Source organism: Tamandua tetradactyla, chromosome 19 (assembly GCF_023851605.1).
Source record: "Tamandua tetradactyla isolate mTamTet1 chromosome 19, mTamTet1.pri, whole genome shotgun sequence".
Classification (NCBI taxonomy): domain Eukaryota; kingdom Metazoa; phylum Chordata; class Mammalia; order Pilosa; family Myrmecophagidae; genus Tamandua; species Tamandua tetradactyla.
The window spans coordinates 6,889,196-6,902,955 of NC_135345.1; the positions used below are offsets into that span (position 1 = coordinate 6,889,196).

Consider the following 13,760-nt stretch of genomic DNA (forward strand, 5'->3'; position numbering starts at 1 on the left):
TCGTGCACCCCTGGGGCCAGCCCTGCCCGGCGTCTCGGCTCTGCCTGGGGTTCTCCAGCCCCTGACCTTCGTGGCCCGTAGTCCTTGGGGCCCACCCACCTCCTCCAGGAAGCCTTCCCGAGCCACTCCTGCCATCTCTCCCCTTCTGTAGAATCCACAGGGCTGCGGGTGCCTGTGGCTGGAGAGAGGATGCCCGAGCGGAGCCAGACAGCCGGCTCTGCCCCTCGGCTCAGCCATGCAGCCCGCCTCTCCCTCTCTCTGAGCCTCAGTTTCTCCATCCATAAAAGGGGATCGGAAAGTCAGCATTTCAGGGTTACAGAGAGGATGAAATGGTCACATGAAAAGGCCTCACGGAAGCCTTGGCTCCTGGTGGGAGCAGAACAGTACGTGAGTGATGCTTTGTGTAAGGGACGGTTTTGCTGCAGGAAGAATGATGGCCCTTGTAGTCAGGCGGGTATTTTGGAGACGTGATGCATGGGATGTGCTCAGGTCCAATTATCAAAGCAGTGGCAAGCACTCCTGTTCTGCCGCTGAAAAGACCGAGGCTCTGAGAGAGAGCAGGTGCAGGTGTGGGCACGTGCAATTACTGGGGGTGGAAGCCTCTCCTTCTGGAACCTTCTTCCCTCCACTTTCAAGGCTTGTTTCAGGCATCCCTTCCTCTGGCCCCTGAGCATGGTCTGCCCGACCTCGGACTTTGTTTCTGTCTGCAGTGCCTGCCCCTCCAGGCCACCTTCTCCCCTAGCTGGGGACCAGGTGGCTGTCATCCTCTTCCCTCCTGCAGCCGTCCTCCCATCCCCGTGCCCCTCAGCCCTCTGGTACCCCCACCCTCTCGGTGGGTCCTGGACACATGTTGTCGTATGGCCACACCTACGTTGTCCCCCCTTCCCCCCTGACCCCGGCTGCAGAAGGAGAAGCTGTCTGCCCAGGCGACCCTGAAGAGACACACGTCCCTGAACGACCTCAGCCTGACGCGGGACGAGCAGGAGCTCGAGTTCCTGAGGCTGCAGGTGTTGGAGCAGCAGCACGTCATCGACGACCTCGCGCTGGTACGCTTCGCACCCGGCTCCCGCACAGCCAAGGGCGACAGGTGGCGGCAGGATGGGGCCCTGGGTGGGCGGGGCCGCCTCGGGGTTGGGGTGGGGGCACGTGGCCTGCACTCGCAGCTGCTGTTCCCATTTCCATGTGCTCTGCTGTTTGGGTGGGACGCCTGGTCCCTGGGGACGGTTTCCATGGCTAGCCTTGGTCTCAGGTCTGTCCTGCTTGCTGCAGCCAAGAAGCAGCATCGGTTATAAGAGTGGGCCTAGCCGTTATGGGGCAGATGGCATCTGGCCCTGAGAGCCCTTGAGCTCCTGTTTATAGCTGAGCTGCTGCCCTGACCACGAGCTCAAGCCTGAGAACCTGAGCCTTCATCTGTAATCAGACAGGACTTGCCAGGCTGTGTGTGTGTGTGCATGCATGTGTGTGCACACACTTTTTTGTAGTATGGTTAAGGAGGTGAGTATATCCTAAGGTGGGATTTTATGTCCAGAGAATTCTGCAGCCACCTGTGAAAGGGGCCTGAGAGCTTGGGGGCCAGGCAGGAAGCGTCCGCCGTGGCCTTAAGTTGGATCTTAGAAGCAGAGCTTGTTCTGTTTCTCCAAGAGGTTGTGTCCTGGTTCCATTCATGGGCCTTTGGAGAGAAGAAAAGGCGGTATTCAGAATTCCAGAAAAGGCTCTGACTGTGATTGCTAAGTTATGCATTTTGCCTGCCTATTTCTATCTCTTGCAATCCATCCTCCCTCCCTCCACCAACTCTCCCTCTCTCCCTCTTTTCTCCTTTCCTTCCTCCCGCCCTCCTTCCCTCTCTCCCTTCCTCCCATCCATCCATCCATCCATGAATCACTGCTTCATTTTTATAAAAGACTTGATGCCGCTTAGGATGAAAATAAACTGACAGTCAAGTTGAAAGAGGAATAATAAACTAAATCAACACCCAAGGAAAAAATACTGGTGTTGTTAAGATTGGGAAGAACAGAGGGGCAGACCACAGGATAGCTGTGTACACCAGGCTTAGCTCTGAGCTTCCTGGCAGCCAAAGGGAAGCTGTGGTTGGAAAGGAGAACATTTACTGGTTTTATCTGTGGCAACAAGTGGCTTCTCCTGCTACTCCTCCTTCCACGAGTCCACAAGTGCTGTTTCTGTGATAATAGCCACCAGGACCAGGCACCTGTCTCTTCTTTGCAGTGACACTGCAGGGTAGGGTCTAGCCCCATTCAGCAAAGAAAGAAACCGAGAGCAAGAGAAGTAAAGTGAGTCGCCTGGCTGGGAGGAGGCCGGGCAGGGGTCTGGACCCAGCTCTGTGTGACCCCAAAGCCACACTCTTTCTCCACACCATGCTGATTTCCCGGGTGGAAACTGCCCAGGCCAGCAGACAGTCAGTCCCTCTCAATGTTTGAAAACTTCCCACCTCAAAGCAGATGGGAGTCGAACAGGATGGGCAAATCTTGGCATTTCCCCAGGAGGGTCTGAGTCTGGTTAAGGGCTCGCAGACATGGGGCAGTTCAGGGGCTTGGGGTTCTGAGAAGCAGCGATGGGTTGGGTGTTCACCTGGGCACCTGGACGAAGCCGTGTCCGGCCACTGCAGCGTTGGTCATTGTGCTCTCTTAGACCGAGTTGGGGTGGGTTGGTGTGGGTGAGGCTGGCCGTGACTGCCAGCAGCTGTGTTTCATTCTAGGAGCGAGAACGGCTGCTGCGCTTCAAAAGGCATCGCGGGAAAAGCATGAAGGCGCCCAAGGTGAGCCTGAGCTGAGGGACAGCTGCCACACCTTGCCGTGTGACTCAGGTCGGCCCCAGGGAGGGGAGGGTGCGACCACTTCCTAGCGGGGTCCTCCGTCTCTACAAGGGTGACAATGAGAAAGCTGCTCCCACTGCCTCTCAAAGCAACGGAAATTATAGTTACGCTGTGTGACCCGATTCTTGAGAAACTTCCTGATGAAGTCTTAATTTCGGATTCAGGGCATTCTCACCCAAAATTAAAAACCATAAATACTTAGGCCTTTCGAAGGATTTAAAGGACACTCCGCCTTGGTTTGTAACAGCTTATATATCCTATTCTGAAAGGTCAGAGCTGTGCACTCTTTTGGGATAATGCAGAACTGCATTGTCTTTGGAAAATGTTGTTTTGCCCAATTTCATAGAGATGATGTCAGCATGTCTCAGCAGAGAGAGTGGCGAGTTAGGTTTGTAAGCTCAGATGCTCACAGGGACCAAGCCGGAAGGTAAATGAGGAACTCAGGGCAAGTGTATATTAAAAAAAGAAGAAAGACATAATTGCATTTAAACCTGCAAATGTATTTTTCAATTCTCCAAAGACATGTGCCTATTCTTCTTTTTTTGTTTGACATATTCCAAGTTTATTCTCGAATGTTGGTTCACATCAGTGGGACCATACAGTATTTGTCCTTTAGTTTTTGGCTAGACTCACTCAGCATAATGTTCTCTAGGTCCATCCATGTTATTACATGCTTCATAAGTTTATTCTGTCTTAAAGCTGCATCATATTCCATCGTATGTATATACCACAGTTTGTTTAGCCACTCGTCTGTTGATGGACATTTTGGCTGTTTCCATCTCTTTGCAATTGTAAATAATGCTGCTATAAACATTGGTGTGCAAATGTCCGTTTGTATCTTTGCCCTTAAGTCCTTTGAGTAGATACCTAGCAATGGTATTGCTGGGTCGTATGGCAATTCTATATTCAGCTTTTTGAGGAATCACCAAACTGCCTTCCACAGTGGTTGCACCATTTGATATTCCCACCAACAGTGGATAAGTGTGCCTCTTTCTCCGCATCCTCTCCAGCACTTGTCATTTTCAGTTTTGTTGATAATGGCCATTCTGGTGGGTGTGAGATGATATCTCATTGTGGTTTTGATTTGCATTTCTCTAATGGCCAGTGACATTGAGCATCTCTTCATGTGCCTTTTGGCCATTTGTATTTCCTCTTCTGATAGGTGTCTGTTCAAGTCTTTTTCCCATTTTGTAATTGGGTTAGCTGTCTTTTTGTTGTTGAGTTGGACAATCTCTTTATAAATTCTGGATACTAGACCTTTATCTGATATGTCATTTCCAAATATTGTCTCCCATTGTGTAGGCTGTCTTTCTACTTTCTTGATGAAGTTCTTTGATGCACAAAAGTGTTTAATTTTGAGGAGCTCCCATTTATTTATTTCCTTCTTCAGTGCTCTTGCTTTAGGTTTAAGGTCCATAAAACCGCCTCCAATTGTAAGTTTCATAAGATATCTCCTTACATTTTCCTCTAACTGTTTTATGGTCTTAGACCTAATGCTTAGATCTTTGATCCATTTTGAGTTAACTTTTGTATAGGGTGTGAGATACGGGTCTTCTTTCATTCTTTTGCATATGGATATCCAGTTCTCTAGGCACCATTTATTGAAGAGACTTTTCTGTCCCAGGTGAGTTGGCTTGACTGCCTTATCAAAGATCAAATGTCCATAGATGAGAGGGTCTATATCTGAGCACTCTATTCGATTCCATTGGTCAATATATCTATCTTTATGCTAATACCATGCTGTTTTGACCACTGTGGCTTCATAATATGCCTTAAAGTCAGGCAGCGCGAGACCTCCAGCTTCGTTTTTTTTCCTCAAGATGTTTTTAGCAATTCGGGGCACCCTGCCCTTCCAGATAAATTTGCTTATTGATTTTTCTATTTCTGAAAAATAAGTTGTTGGGATTTTGATTGGTATTGCATTGAATCTGTAACTCAATTTAGGTAGGATTGACATCTTAACTATATTTATTCTTCCAATCCATGAACACGGTATGCCCTTCCATCTATTTAGGGCTTCTGTGATTTCTTTTAACAGTGTTTTGTAGTTTTCTTTATATAGGTTTTTTGTCTCTTTGGTTAAATTTATTCCTAGGTATTTTATTCTTTTAGTTGCAATTGTAAATGGGATTCATTTCTTGATTTCCCCCTCAGCTTGTTCATTACTAGTGTATAGAAATGCTACAGATTTTTGAATGTTGATCTTGTAACCTGCTACTTTGCTGTACTCATTTATTAGCTCTAGTAGTTTTGTTGTGGATTTTTGCGGGTTTTCGACGTATAGTATCATATCGTCTGCAAACAGTGATAGTTTTACTTCTTCCTTTCCAATTTTGATGCCTTGTATTTCTTTTTCTTGTCTAATTGCTCTGGCTAGAACCTCCAACACAATGTTGAATAATAATGGTGATAGTGGACATCCTTGTCTTGTTCCTGATCTTAGGGGGAAAGTTTTCAATTTTTCCCCATTGAGGATGATATTAGCTGTGGGTTTTTCATATATTCCCTCTATCATTTTAAGGAAGTTCCCTTGTATTCCTATCTTTTGAAGTGTTTTCAACAGGAAAGGATGTTGAATCTTGTCAAATGCCTTCTCTGCATCAGTTGAGATGATCATGTGATTTTTCTGCTTTGATTTGTTGATATGGTGTATTACATTAATTGATTTTCTTATGTTGAACCATCCTTGCATACCTGGGATGAATCCTACTTGGTGATGATGTATAATTCTTTTAATGTGTTGTTGGATACGATTTGCTAGAATTTTATTGAGGATTTTTGCATCTATATTCATTAGAGAGATTGGCCTGTAGTTTTCTTTTTTTGTAATATCTTTGCCTGGTTTTGGTATGAGGGTGATGTTGGCTTCATAGAATTAATTAGGTAGTTTTCCTTCCACTTCGATTTTTTTGAAGAGTTTGAGGAGATTTGGTACTAATTCTTTCTGGAATGTTTGGTAGAATTCACATGTGAAGCCATCTGGTCCTGGACTTTTCTTTTTAGGAAGCTTTTGAATGACTAATTCAATGTCTTTACTTGTGATTGGTTTGTTGAGGTCATCTATTTCTTCTTGAGTCAAAGTTGGTTGTTCATGTCTTTCCAGGAACCCATCCATTTCCTCTAAATTGTTGTATTTATTAGCGTAAAGTTGTTCATAGTATCCTGTTATTACCTCCTTTATTTCTGTGAGGTCAGTAGTTATGTCTCCTCTTCCATTTCTGATCTTATTTATTTGCATCCTCTCTCTTCTTCTTTTTGTCAATCTTGATAAGGGTCCATCAATCTTATTGATTTTCTCTTAGAACCAATTTCTGGTCTTATTGATTTTCTCTGTTGTTTTCAATTTCATTTATTTCTGCTCTGATCTTTATTATTTCTTTCCTTTTGCTTGCTTTGGGATTAGTTTGCTGTTCTTTCTCCAGTTCTTCCAAGTAGACAGTTAATTCCTGCATTTTTGCCTTTTCTTCTTTTCTGATATAGGCATTTAGGGCAATAAATTTCCCTCTTGGCACTGCGTTTGCTGCGTTCCATAAGTTTTGATATGTTGTTTTTTCGTTTTCATTCGCCTCAAGGTATTTACTAATTTCTCTTGCAATTTCTTCTTTGACCCACTCGTTGTTTAAGAGTGTGTTGTTGAGCCTCCATGTATTTGTGAATTTTCTGGCACTCTGCCTATTATTGATTTCTAACTTCATTCCTTTATGATCCGAGAAAGTGTTGTGTATGATTTCAATCTTTTTAAATTTGTTAAGACTTGCTTTGTGACCCAGCATATGGTCTATCTTTGAGAATGATCCATGAGCACTTGAGAAAAAGGTGTATCCTGCTGTTGTGGGATATAATGTCCTATAAATATCTGTTAAGTCTAGCTCATTTATAGTAGTATTCAGATTCTCTATTTCTTTATTGATCCTCTGTCTAGATGTTCTGTCCATTGATGAGAGTGGTGAATTGAAGTCTCCAACTATTATGGTATATGTGTCTATTTCCCTTTTCAGTGTTTGCAGTGTATTCCTCACGTATTTAGGGGCATTCCGGTTCGGTGTGTAAATATTTATGATTGTTATGTCTTCTTGTTTAATTGTTCCTTTTATTAGTAGATAGTGTCCTTCTTTGTCTCTTTTAACTGTTTTACATTTGAAGTCTAATTTGTTGGATATTAGTATAGCTACTCCTGCTCTTTTCTGGTTGTTATTTGCATGAAATGTCTTTTCCCAACCTTTCACTTTCAACCTATGTTTATCTTTGGGTCTAAGATGTGTTTCCTGTAGACAGCATATAGAAGGATCCTGTATTTTAATCCATTCTGCCAGTCTATGTCTTTTGATTGGGGAATTCAGTCCATTAACATTTAGTGTTATTACTGTTTGGATAATATTTTCCTCTAACATTTTGCCTTTTGTATTATATATATCATATCTGACTTTCCTTCTTTCTACACGCTTCTCCATACCTCTCTCTTCTGTCTTTTCGTATCTGACTCTAGTGCTCCCTTTAGTATTTCTTGCAGAGCTGGTCTCTTGGTTACAAATTCTCTCAGTGACTTTTTGTCTGAGAATGTTTTAATTTCTCCCTCATTTTGAAGGACAATTTTGCTGGATATAGAAGTCTTGGTTGGCAGTTTTTCTCTTTTAGTAATTTAAATATATCATCCTACTGTCTTCTAGCTTCCATGGTTTCTGCTGAGAAATCTACACATAGTCTTATTGGGTTTCCCTTGTATGTGATGGATTGTTTTTCTCTTGCTGCTTTCAAGATCCTCTCTTTCTCTTTGACCTCTGACATTCTAACTAGTAAGTGTCTTGGAGAACGCCTCTTTGGGTCTATTCTCTTTGGGGTGCGCTGTACTTCTTGGATCTGTAATTTAGGTCTTTCATAAGAGTTGGGAAATTTTCAGTGATAATTTCTTCCATTAGTTTTTCTCCTCCTTTTCCCTTCTCTTCTCCTTCTGGGACACCCACAACACATTTATTTGTGCGCTTCATATTGTCCTTGAGTTCCCTGATCCCCTGTTCAAATTTTTCCATTCTTTTCCCGAAAGTTTCTGTTTGTTTTTGGAATTCAGATGTTCCATCCTCCAAATCACTAATTCTATCTTCTGTCTCTTTAAATCTATCATTGTAGGTATCCATTGTTTTTTCCATCTTTTCTACTTTATCCTTCACTCCCATAAGTTCTGTGATTTGTTTTTTCAGTTTTTCTATTTCTTCTTTTTGTTCAGCCCATGTCTTCTTCATGTCCTCCCTCAATTTATCGATTTGGTTTTTGAAGAGGTTTTCCATTTCTGTTCGTATATTCAGCATTAGTTGTCTCAGCTCCTGTATCTCATTTGAACTATTGGTTTGTTCTTTTGACTGGGCCATATTTTCAATTTTCTGAGCGTGATCTGTTATCTTCTGCTGGTGTCTGGGCATTTAGTCAGATTTCCCTGGGTGTTGGACCCAACAGGTTGAAAGATTTTTCTGTGAAATCTCTGGGTTCTGTTTTTCTTATCCTGCCCAGTAGGTGGTGCTCGTGGCACATGTTTGTCTGCAGGTCCCACCAGTAAAAGGTGCTGTGGGTCCTTTAACTTTGGAAAACTCTCGCCGTGGGGGAGGTTCGCCAGCCGAAGCGGCTTGGAAGAGTGCCAGCCGGCCCGGGGATCCGAACGCGGGGAGGGTCGCCGGCCGCTGCAGCCCGTGAGAGCGCCCGTCCGAATCTCCTAGCCGGCCCGGGGCACCAAGCGTGGCGGGAGGGCGCCAGCCGCCGCGGCCCGGGAGAGTGCACCGTTCCCAGCCGGACCGGGAAGCCACGTGTTTGGAAGGGACCCCAGTCACCGTTCTCTGTGGCCTGGGGATCTCCGATCCAATTCTCCCAGTTGGTCTGGGGGGCCGCGCGTGGCGGGGGCACCAGCCGCCGCGGCTTGAGGGGACCGCCTGTCCAATTCTCCCAGCTGGCCCGGGAAGGAGGAAGGGAGGGACTCCGGTCACTTGCCACCCCGGCCCGGGGAAGCTCGCGCCCCTTGGCAATCTCACTGGAGCGGATTCTCCCAGCCAGTCAGCCGTTCCAGGATGGGGTACGCTGTCTTCTTGATCTCTGTCGTGGCTCTGGGAGCTGTTCTGTATCGTTTCTACTCCCCTAGTAGCTGTTCTGGAGGAGGAACTAAGACCTGCGTGTCTTACTAAGCCGCCATCTTCTCCGGAAGTCTTGATTCTACTCACTACTCTTATTCAACATCATACTGGAGATTTTAACCAGTACGATGAGGCTAGCAAATGACCCTATTCTTCTTTTTATTGAACCATTTCCCCCCTCCTGGTTTATCTTTTGATACAGATATGGTTATAGAGAAGTATTTCTGTTATATAAGAAATTGCCACATCCGTGAATGGTTATGGACCTCAAGTGCACTAGGGAGTGGTGGGGACTGGGGCAAGGTGGGATCTGAATAGCAATTGCTCTAAAAAGGTGGGCTAGATGGTATCGGAGAGTCCAGTCTTTTGAGAGAATCAGAAATTCTTACTTTTTGTAAAAATCAAAGTATTTAAAAATGTTGGTTCAAATGTCTGCTGTACACTTTGTGAGCCAAATAAAACACACCCACAGACTACATTTGGCCCTGAGCCTACCCTTGGATGACCTCTAGTGTAGCAATGAGGTTCGTGTCACCAGTTGCAGTCCATGCTCAGGGGTGAGTCGCTGTGTCCTGGATACTTGGATAAGTGCTTATTTACCTGATCCCGTTTCATCCTCACGGAAACCCTGGGAGGTTGGCATTATGGTTGTTTTTTTTTTTTTTTTCATTTTACATATACAGTTGATTCTTATTACTCACAGTAGGTTTGTTCTACAAAGTCGTGGTGGCCACTGAATTAGCAAATACTGAGCCACGGCTATAGGGGAAATAGAAAATTAGGCTCCAGCGAGCTCCTGGTCACAGGTGTTTTTATCAGCCCATCAACCTGTAACTGTTTTACGTGTGTTTCTGTTTAAAGGTCCCTCGTTTAATATATAGTGTTGATTAATTAACATTGAATTCGTGGCCAGCAGCCCTATAACTTCTGCCTGAACAAAACTTACCTAATACCCATGTTTTCTCCCTAAGACACGTTGCAGCCTTTTTGCACTTAGGAATATTAAATAGCTCTTCAGCACTGCACCTGGGGACCCTTTAAGCAGCAAAATCACCAACATGAAGCACAGAGATATGAAAAACATGGCAAAAATGATACTCATTTACGACATGGGAGCTGAAATAAGGCAAAGAAAGAATTGCCTTCTTCTACCTCAGCTGGGAACATGAGTGACAGGTGGCTCAGAATTTTTTGCCTCTTTGGCCATGTCTGCAAAATGACCCCGAAAGCTCTGCCAGTATTGATTTTGGAGTTACAGACACATTTTAGCAAGGAAGCAAAAACACAGGTAGGAGGTGTCTGAATAATGAGGCTCGACTGTAGATACAAAGTATAGATACAACTCAGGGATGAAGTAACTTGCCCACAGATTGAGCAATTAGTAAACTGGCAAAACTGCAATTCAAACTCGTCTGGAACTCACCGGACCAAGCTTTTAATGCCCAGACAAGTTGCAGGAAGTGCGAACCTCTATGTACTCAAATTATAAATGCAGAAGTGGGAAGTGGTTTGGGAGGATCTTCTTGATATTTAAATAATGCATTTTTATTATGCAAATAATATAAACCTGGGAAATTCAGAGAGAAACATCAACCATGGTTCTCCCCTGTGCAGTCGGCTTTGGCGTTTAAAGTATTTCTGTCAGGTGTTCTGCTTTACCTTTTTTTTATGACATAGCTATAACTGCAGGATATGCTTTTGCACCATGGTTTTTTGCTTAGTTTTATATTACAAGCATATTATATATGCTTTTTTTATATTACAAGCATATTATATATTTGCTTAGTTTTATATTACAAGTTTTATATTTATGCATGCTGTGGCGCTGTCATCGTAAATATAATTTTTTATGGCTACATAATCTATTGAGTAGATGGGCCATAAATTAGTTTACCATTTTGCTAGCATTGAGCATGTTTGCTTCCAGATCGTCTCCATTTGAATAATGTAGTGACAAATATGTTCTTGCTTGCATGACAGCTCTCTCCAATCCAAAGCTCTTTCATTCCCGGATTACTGAACATTTCAATTAGTGATCACACTATTATTTAGGTGCCCTTTCTCTGGCTGTTGAACTTTCTGCTTCTGTAGCTATCAGCACTGCCAACTCCTTTTGTCCAGAAAGTTGTGTCCATATTCTGAATTTTTCGTGTCCTAGATTTCCAGAAGACGGCCTGAGGGTCAGAGGCAGGGAAGGCTTTGAGCAGGGAAACTTGCACCCCCTGCTGCTGGATGGAAGAATAGCACCGCTTTGCCCTGCTGCCAGTAGTACGTGCTAAGGCCATTTTCACCATTGGACGTATATTTAAAAAGCAAAAAATCTAAAGGGTATGCAGGCTGTCCCTGCAGCTGGACGCACTGGGGCATTATACACCTTGTAAAGCTTCCAGGGCAGGGTTCTCATTTAACCCATTTTGGGGCCATGACTCTATTTTTCAAACCTATCTCAGAATGCCTGGAATAAGGAAGGCTTATTTTTGCGTCTGTTCCTGAATTCTGCATGTTCATGGGAGTGGCTCAGTTTTCCAGCATTGTTTAACAAAACATCAGGCCCCGGTTGGCTTAAGCAGCAGGAGTTTGTTGGCTTGCAGTTTGTAAGGTAGACGTCCAAAAGCGCGGTGCCAGCAGGCCACAGCTTCCCTGAAGTCTGTGGTGTCCTGGCTCAGCCTCTGCCCCCGTCCCAGCCTGGCTGTCTCCCCCTGAGGCTCGTGCTTCCATTTCCAGATTTCTTTAGCTTATAAGGAGCCCAGTCATACCAGATTAAAGCCTACTGTGACTCAGTTTGGCCTTTTTAATAGGGTCTTCGGAGATCCCATATACAAATGGGTTTTCCCAGCAGGACTGGGGTCAGACTTGAGCATGTCTCTGTGATGGATGTGGTTCCGTCTACCTGGAGGAAAAATCCTAAAAGGAGTTGGATTAAGTCATAATTTGTTACAGTTGCATGCTTGTTAGGCTCCAGAGAGGGCAGGGGCTGTGTCTGTGTGTCCCTCCTGCTCACAGTGTCTGGTGCACTGCCTGGGACACAGTAGGTGTCCCTAAGTGTTTGTTGGTTGAGTAAATGAATTGACTTTACTGGAAGAACACCATATTTTAGTTTCTGGGCTGCTAAAACAAATAGCACTCAATGGGCTGGCCTAATGACAGGAGCTGATTGGCCCCCGGTTTCAGCAGCTAGGAGCCTGCCATCCTCCCGGGGTGGTATCTTCTCGCTGCTCCCAGTCTTGGGGGCTCCTTGGCTTGTCCGTCACATAGCAATGCATATGGCGGCCTCCTCTCCCTTCTTTTCTGGGTTCCGTTGACTTGCAGCTTCTGGCTGCTCCCCAGGGCCTCTCTCTGCATCCAGTTTCCCCTGCTTATGAGCACTGCAGCCGGCCCTACTGCGCGAAGGCCTAGCCTCGTTCATCTGGGCTCACCTTAGCTAACAGCATCTTCAAAGATCCTACTTACAGATAGGTTCACACCCCAGGACCAGAGCCTGGGACCTGAACGTGCCTTCTGTGGGGGACATGATTCAATCCCCAGCACAGGATTGCCATGGGGACATGTGGGCACTTTATTTAAAGTAGTTCAGTACCTTGAAAAGGCCAGGTTTGGGGATCTCCATGGAAATTTTCCAAAGCTGGTTCAGGGTCTTTCCCTCTCACTCTTTCCATAGCCCACCAGCATCTTTTCTTTTTCTCAAGGTTAAATGTAAATCAGTTTTCCTCCTGTGCCCCCACTTAATCCAGGTGTTTTCTGGGGCCTCTTGGAGTTGATATTGGTCTCTGGCAGGGCCCTGAGCAGATGGTCTCCTACCACCAAGGGCCGCCTCTCAGATCCGGATGGCTTCCCTTTCTCCTCTCCCACCAGCTGCAGGTGTTCAGTAGTTTCTTTTCCCGTCGTCTCTATCCCTCCTGCTTCCAAGCGCTTTGCCCAGGGTGGGAGCAGAGGCCTTGGCTCGACAGGGTAGTGTGCCGAGTGCGTGGAAGTTCCGGGAATTCTCTAGAAGTCTGACAGCCCCATCCCTGCTCTCCAGCTCCCAACTCTCGTTTGGAAGGGCCATTGCGAGGCAAGCTTGGACTCGACAGCTCCCCCACCCTTCTGCGGAGGACCCTTCTGTTCTATGCTCCCCCTGATTTCCTGGATGGTGCAGGGAGGGCAGAAGGGTGGATTGTGGCCTCCTCTTCCAGGGGGCTTCCCGGCCCCGAGGGCTGCCTAATCATGTCACTGGGCTGCCGCTGCTCCCTGCACGTCCCCTGGCTGGACTTCCTCCTGGGGCACCTTCCTAGCTGGCTGACTTTGCCTGGGGAACCTGCTTGCTTAGCTAGGGCCCAGGGAGGGGCGGCAGGAGAAGTGCCCCGAGCAGTTCCTTCAGCCATCTCCTGAAGGGACTTGTTCTTTGGAGCTCTCATGCCAAGGCCCAGCTTGAGATTGGAGTGAGATTGGGAGTCTTGGGAGAGGCAGAAAAGTGGCAGCCTTGAGCCGCCACACCCAGTCGCTCCAGCTCACTAAGCCCCCATGTCCCCATTCTTAAAATGGAAACTCCATCCGGGAGGTAAAGCAGCGGACTCGGTGCCTGGTGCGAAGTAGGTGCTCAGCTAACTGCAGGCCCTCTTTCTCTGTGCACCCTTGATCAAGCGCTTTCATTGCGTGGGTTGGTTGGAATGCAGATTCCCAGGCTCAGGCCCCACCCCCCGCCCCAGTTCCAATTCAGACCATGATTTTAGAGAAGCCCCAAGGTCAGGGGGAGGTCGGGTCTGCGCACCCTTTAAGTTGTGTCCCAGTTTGCTGGCGCCACTGTGACAAATACACACTCGGGTGGGCTTGTATGGCAG

General features: G+C 46.0%; 1 protein-coding gene across 1 annotated transcript in view; it reads left to right on the forward strand.

Moving 5' to 3' along the window:
- The window catches only part of JAKMIP1 (janus kinase and microtubule interacting protein 1), a 125,739-nt gene that overhangs the window by 64,651 nt on the left and 47,328 nt on the right, over window positions 1-13,760 (forward strand). Inside the window, exons 7-8 of the mRNA XM_077136361.1 lie at window positions 906-1,046; window positions 2,714-2,773. Coding sequence (XP_076992476.1) covers window positions 906-1,046; window positions 2,714-2,773 — 201 coding nt within the window. The remainder of the gene's footprint in view (window positions 1-905; window positions 1,047-2,713; window positions 2,774-13,760) is intronic.